Raw genomic sequence first — 7005 nt, forward strand, 5'->3', positions numbered from 1 at the left:
CGGGGCAGACCCAGGACACGCTGGAGAGATTATATCTCTCGGCTGGCCTGGGAACGCCTTGGTATTCCCCCGGATAAGCTGGAGGAGGTGGCTGGGGAGAGGGAGGTCTGGGCCTCTTTGCTTAGGCTGCTGCCCCCGCGACCCGGCCCCGGACAAAGCGGATGAAGATGGATGGATGGATGGATGGACAATCCAAATTTCTTTAAAGATTATGCATTTGAATAAATAAACCTTTAATTTTATATATCATTTTACTTCCAATTGAGACTCAAATGTCTTTCTCGAGACATTTTTTTTTATTTCTGAGCATGATCCAAAACAACTTTAAATTTAATGTTCATGTGAATGATCAGCAGTTAAAATGTTCATCTCTTTAATAGTTTTTTTCTCCCGGGAATTATACTTCTGCTTTCTTATATTATACTTTTACATGAGCCCAAAAGCAAGATTTTTTTTCATAGTATATTTAAATAATAAATTTTATGAAGCTTTGTAAACCATATGGTTGTAATATTCCGAGTTAAACACGAGTATTTCAGAAACGTTGTTGACACAGAAAGAATAACAACTAAAAGACGAGCCTGGTATCAGAATGTAGGTAAAAAGCAGAACTTTCATATCATTTAGCTTCTTCTGAGAAACCAGAATCCTCCATGCTCATAGGAACCTTGAAAGTTATAGATTTGTGGAGTTATCTCCAATCGTGTTTTCAATGAGAAAACTGATCAAACATCCAGGGTACCAATATGTTATATACTGTGATACTGGTGCTCAGATTTCTTCATAGGCAAAAAACAAATAAGATAAAACTAAAGCTAAAAATAGTTCTGAGGAAAACTAAGAGTTTAGCTTTAGATTGTGACGCTTGTAGTCAGTGTAAAATTGCTGTTTGTAGCAGAGCTTAAATGTGTTTTGTAGCCTTAAAAATCACACATACAAGCTTCAGCCCATCCCTATAAATGTGTATGATTATGAAGGATGAGGATCAAACTTTGTGTGACTTCATTAAACTTCCAAATTGTAGAAATAACAATCAGCTCATCAGATGAAAACTGGGATCACAAATAAATCTTTAAAAAATGACATATTGGTTTATTGGTCTATATTTGCAATTTGTGGAACTTTTCTCACTCAGGATTCTTCGACTGAACTTTTATTGACAAAAGATCCAACCATCATTATAACTGTTGGATGGTGCAAACCACTACGAAAAGTTCTGCTGTTCCCAAAGCAAACAGGGAGGTCAAACACATACAAAGATATTCTGCTTTTTCTTAAACAGTCATCTTTTCTATCAAACTGTGAAACCTGTGGGAAAGATTCAATTCCAAGGTGATTTGTCTGAAGTCTTGGTGTCACCTCTGTCTGTCACCAAAAATCAAAGAGCCATCGAAGATGAATTTAGAGTTTTAGTTAATCTGCCTGACACCATTAGATCCTTTGGGCCTCATAAAGCAAAAACAGCCACAAACACGACTCAGTCCGGAACTCTGAACCGCATTAGAGCTGCTGCTTTTTAACATTCCCGCAAGCTAAAGAGAAACCACAAAAAGATCTTTTTTTAAGAAAAAATAAAGGACATGTGTCGTTTCATTTTCCCTTCACTCCTATTTATTGAAAACTATCCCAACCTCCACTTCGGTATGTCAGCACAGCCATGAAATGCATATTCTTAAGACCAAATAGTCAGCTAACTGACCACAGGTTAAAGAATATTTAAGAAATGTTCTCAAAAACAATCATCGTGATGCTGAAAAGTCATTGTTCAACTATAATAATAATAATAATAATAATGCAAAGATTAAAGTATTATGTCTATGATATCATACAGAGGGAAAAGTATAAAAAACTGCGTGAAGTTAAGTGTTTCGAGCAGTCGGCAGCCTGAGAGTTTGGTTGACAGGGATTACTGAGTGTGTGCAGTGATCCCTGTCAGCCAAACGCTCATTATTACAAACTTTGGATATTTTTAATTTGGGTATCCAAATTAAAAATATCCAAATTAAAAAAACACCAAAACTCACTGTTGTTTTGGAATAAATCACATTTTCTTCAGTTAAACACACACTATGTCCATAAGCATGAGCCATCACAGCGCAGTTATCATTTAGAGGTTATTTTTTTAGACTGTGGCTGTCTCTACTGTCATAGTTTGGTTTCTATTAGTGTAAACCAGAAATGCTTCAACCTGGTTGGCATTACCATAAGTAAAGACAGCACATCTTCTTCAGCAGGAATTGTTTGTTTATTCAGTAAAAATGTTTACAGGATCAAAAATGGTTGTGTGCTTTCTAATCGTCACATTAAGCCCGTCAGTGACAAACAGAAACTAAAAATACTCTTAAGCATTGTTTAGGCCTCAGCCTCAAACATCTTCTTCCTCCCATCCATGCCGGATTTGTCTTCAATGTTTTTGCGCCAGTCGCCAACATCACGGAGCTCTTTGTCCTAAAACACAACCAAAAAAGAGAGCCAGGTTAGGTGCTTTAATTAAACAGTGTCAGAGAATAATGAGAAGAATGAGAGTAATCTCAGCCTCATACACCAAGTTAGAGTCTAATATGACTCTAACTTAAATAGCAATGACATTAAATGTCGTTGCTATTTAATGAAATTTGATTAAATGTTGCTTAAGTGACAAAATGTTAGAAATCTAAAAAATATAGCATCAAATGATAAATGCACATTGATAAATATTACTGGCTGCTGCTTTTGAGACAACAACAAACACATTTATAAAATATGCATCCAACCAGGTCCTCACCTCGTCCTTCACCTCCTTCTTGACCTGCTTCAGGTTGGCTCTCAGGTCCAGGTTAACTGTGTGTTTGGAGCCTAGCAGAGCTTTCAGCATGGCGTCTGCAGACATGCGTACTTTTTTCAGCACGGGCTTCTTAAACTTGCCCATCAGGTCCTGGACTTTAATCTTCAGGTCATCGATCTGGAAAAGAAGATTACAGAGACCATGATGAAAGTTCTTCAGCATGGAATTTGATCCAAAGCACTGGATATTCCAGTTTTATTTAATCATCAGAACATTAAAGTGTCGGGTGAAAAAAAGTAGAAGGTTTGCCATCTGGGCAGCGGTGCTGTGTTTTACATAATTTTATTCACACTCCCTAAATCTGACATGACATCCTTCTGCTGATGGAAGACTTCACCATCAACCGATACCTTAGTTTAAATGTTCAAGCAAAGCACAGCCCGAGCTTCTGATGATGGACGCACGGCAGGTTCCGCAGGGTTATATTCTACCTCTTTGTTGGCTTTGTTGACTTTCATCTCCAGGTCGTATCGCTCCTCATCGATCCCGTCGATCTTGCGGTGGATCTCCTTGCACAGATCCTGAGCACAGATGCAAAAGCCATTGTTACACATGCACTGCAACTATGAACTTTTCCAGACGTTACCCAACAGAGATGCATATTAGAACGCAAATGCTGGACATGAAATGGTCATTAACGAGTCAGGTCGCTAGTCTGTGTGACATCCTCAGCACAAGTGTTGGTGTTCTTTTGTGACGTGCCTGCAGCTCCTGCATGGTCCTGGGCATGGACACAGGAGGACAGGTCTCAGCTATGTACCTCCTCTTTGCCTCCTCTCGCTCTCTTTCTTCCTCCTCCAGTATACCTTTAGCGATGGACAGCATCAAACTCTTCAAAAAAAATAACGTACATGTCACATCGAGTGTACATGCAGATTGCAAATAGTTCCGATTGCAAAAGAGCTTTTACCTTCAGCTGATGCTTACGACTTGATGACACTTTTTTCCTAAAAGAAAATCAATCCGTTTGTCATAAGCAAACTTCAAAATTCAAAATCAGCTTAGATAAATCGTTTGTTTTTTTTTACTTCAAAATGTTTAAGAACTTTTTCAGACTTGTGTAAAAACAAGACAGAAGTACTCACCCCGACATCTTGGTGTTTGTTTGGGTTCAAAACCCTGCAGAAAAACATTAGGGGGAAGGGGAAAGAATGGTTAATTATTAGGAAATAACTGTGAAGTCATGGGCTAACAGAAAGATTGGGAAGGAAGGCAGGTTAAAGTGGGGTCAGACTGAGAAACAGTTCAAGAATGCTTCTATTGAAAAGAATAACTCCACTTAGGAGAAACACAACACCGACTTGAGGATCAGCGGTACTCCTCGAGGAAAAGCCTCTAGGCTAAATTAGGATCAGGATTTTGGGTCTGTTGTCCCCCCCTGGGTTCCCTTGTCTGTCTTCTTGAAGATTATTAAGAAAAACTTGATACCTCCTGTGTTGGTGCAAACATCTCAGACATGACTAAGTCATGAAATGCCTTCTCTGAAAATAGAGACTGAGCAGAACAATCCAGATCAACAATCGCTGCACCCAGACCGAGAGGAGGGAAATAAGGACCCTGCCATTTTTAACCAAGAAGAATCAAGAATCTTCCTTAGATACTCAGTACTCAGTACTCAACTAGCAATAAATGTTTAGCGCAAATGTGGTCCACAATCTGTAGTTTCTCTGGGCCACATTCAGCCCTGATTGATGGTACAGACTAAGGGTGAGTCCAACTGGCTTAACTTAGGTGCACCTTATATGGCATAGATGGCAAGCTCGTTTGTGGCATTTGGACCACATGTGGTCCACACAATAATTGCAAAACCTTTCTTGCCCCCAGCTCTTGATTTTTGGGCTACCAACAGCACACACTACATTTGCTCTAAATAGTATCAGGCCTACATCGTGACTTTTGGTCCAGGTTGGACCAACAAGACATTCCTGCAAATGACAAAATTAACCCAGATTCAGCCCAGAATACAGAATCGTAGCATCACTTTGCATAAATCTGCAGTTTGAACCTTTCTTCTTTTTTTAATCTCATCCAAGCTTTCTAGCATTCAAAGTATTAAAACAGAATCCAATAAAAAGCTTAATATTTCTATGGAATAACACACACACACATCATCATCATCATCATCAGTTAAAAGATGCGGATCTCAAGATGGTCTCAAGAAAAAAACAATAAATTTAAAGTTATTTTGATGCCTTCAAACTCCCACCATTTCTCAACAACACTCAACTTTTTAGAACTCGCAAACTCCAAACATCAGAAATTTAAACCATGAGAAGAAAAAAGTACTGATGATACAAAAGGGAGAGCACATGTTTGAAGTGACTTTAAGCTTTTCTTTTGGGATAATGGCACAACGTACCACAAAGCAACCACTGAAGGATCACACAGAGTTGAAAATGTAACGCAAAGCAGAACACCATCAGTGCACTTCTTCTGTGCAGCTGTCGCACTTTGGTTGGACCTGTGACAGCTACAGGTGCTGGAGCTCTCAGAGTGTTTACAGTTGACTCAGTCCCACTGAGTTACATAAAGAAGAGTTTTGTTCTTTCTACAAATACAAAACGGATGACATTTCACTGCGTTCAATTATGTTTTGGATGCTGATGTTTCCATGTATTGGAGCTTATCTGTATAAAACATGGAGCTGATTGCATTAGACCAGATAAATGTGACACACGACCTCTGTGATGACACGGCGAGAAACACTGGGACTATCACTTTCCAAACGCGAGAGTCCATTTGCACCAGCACACCTCATCACACTGCACTTCACACCTGGAGCGCTGACAGCGCCACCCCCAAAACAAACCATACTGGCATTAAAAAGCTTCTCATCACCATCGTCATCATCATCATCCTGCAGTGACACTTTCTAATGAGCTCATTTCCTCTCACCACATCACAAGTTTAGCTTTAGCTTTTTTTAAAAAAAAAAGATCCCTTCAATGAACTGCAACAGAACGAGATCTGTCCAAAAGGTAGTCTAAGAGATTTCTCACCTTTTGGCTGATGAGGAAAACAGAAATGACCAACCGATTTGGGAAACAGCCTCGTTCCTGGTGCTATAAGTTGGTATATATACTGCATTCCCAAAAGGCAAAGGGAACCCCATCTTTCTCTTTATGGAAGGCAACTTTTTCACTGACCAATGGGATCCAGCACCTGAAATATTATATCTGACCTCCCCTCCTCACCCCCTGAGAATCTCCCCGCCCTATCTCGTCATTATAAATAACCCCTTCTGCCCAGATTGCTTTGCTTATTGAATTATTCTCTTCCTACCCCCAAAAAGGAAGTCGCTCCTGTACTGAGTAGAAACGCAGAAGTTGCAAATCAAACAGCATATGGTATATTTACAGGGTCGAGGGGTTTTAGGCAGTTTTAGGCAGTTTTTCAGGAGATCACGGAGCAGGAGTGATGAAAGTTAAGGAGACAGCAGGTGGGAGGGCAGAGCAATGTTGTCAAGACCCTGGCTGAAGGATACAATTAAGAAGCTGTTAACAAAAGGCGGCCAAGCACTTTCTACATTTCAGTGCAGGAGGGGAAAAAAACAGAGCGGGAATTCCCCACTGTTTCCTGTTTTTCCTCTTAATAAGGCAATAGATGAGAAATAAAAAAAAAAAGGTTTATCTGAGGAGAGGTGACATGACAGTTCCATGCAATCTGCTGCTTTCATGCTCTGTTATGCTGCTGAAGCTCTACCAGTGGCTCAAAACGAGGCTTTTTTGTTAATGTGGCAGCAGAGGGAGAATAAAGACTACACTGGGAACAATTTTCATGCTCTTGTGCAGCCCTGTGCCCTCATTCAGGCGTATTACACAGAAAGTGGCGCTGCACACGAGTCTGATAATTGCTTTGCATTACATAAGTGTTTTGTATTCAGAAGCGATCGTGCAGCTGTTACAGCTGGAACTCATTTCAACATATCTGAAATCTGCTTGGTAGCTTCATCGTTTATACTATAACCTTTTATTATATTTAATGTTAAGATTTAAATCTGGAACATAATTAGTGGAGCAGAAAGTACAAAATGTGACACTGCAGGTGAGCGGGCTGTACGAGAGGAAGTGGACAGCACTGTCGCCACATGGCCGGGTTCTCTCCAAATACTCCAGCAGGAAGCTGGAGATTTTGATCATTCGGATCTCATATTGTCTCGTATTCTCTGGATGTCTGTCATT

General features: G+C 39.9%; 1 protein-coding gene across 2 annotated transcripts; it reads right to left on the reverse strand.

The window, feature by feature from the left end:
• Nucleotides 1-2019: 2019 nt before the first annotated feature.
• LOC146666811 (troponin I, fast skeletal muscle-like) lies at nucleotides 2020-5915 on the reverse strand. 2 transcript variants are annotated; one of them, XM_085414925.1, is made up of 7 exons: nucleotides 5824-5915; nucleotides 3910-3943; nucleotides 3735-3771; nucleotides 3527-3655; nucleotides 3256-3345; nucleotides 2765-2941; nucleotides 2021-2448 (listed from the first exon to the last, which is right to left on the reverse strand). In XM_085414925.1, exons 2-7 carry the CDS (start codon nucleotides 3915-3917, stop codon nucleotides 2353-2355), a joined length of 537 nt encoding a protein of 178 aa, XP_085271051.1. In that variant the 5' UTR covers nucleotides 3918-3943; nucleotides 5824-5915; the 3' UTR covers nucleotides 2021-2352. The 2 variants fall into 2 exon arrangements, with proteins under 2 accessions (XP_085271052.1, XP_085271051.1); XM_085414926.1 differs by lacking the exon at nucleotides 5824-5915 and having other exon boundaries at nucleotides 2020-2448; nucleotides 3910-4116.
• Between the last annotated feature and the right edge of the window lie 1090 nt (nucleotides 5916-7005).

This window comes from Rhamphochromis longiceps, linkage group LG7 (genome assembly GCF_057381845.1).
Source record: "Rhamphochromis longiceps isolate RC_006_pf linkage group LG7, R_longiceps_female_GT1.1, whole genome shotgun sequence".
NCBI lineage: Eukaryota > Metazoa > Chordata > Actinopteri > Cichliformes > Cichlidae > Rhamphochromis > Rhamphochromis longiceps.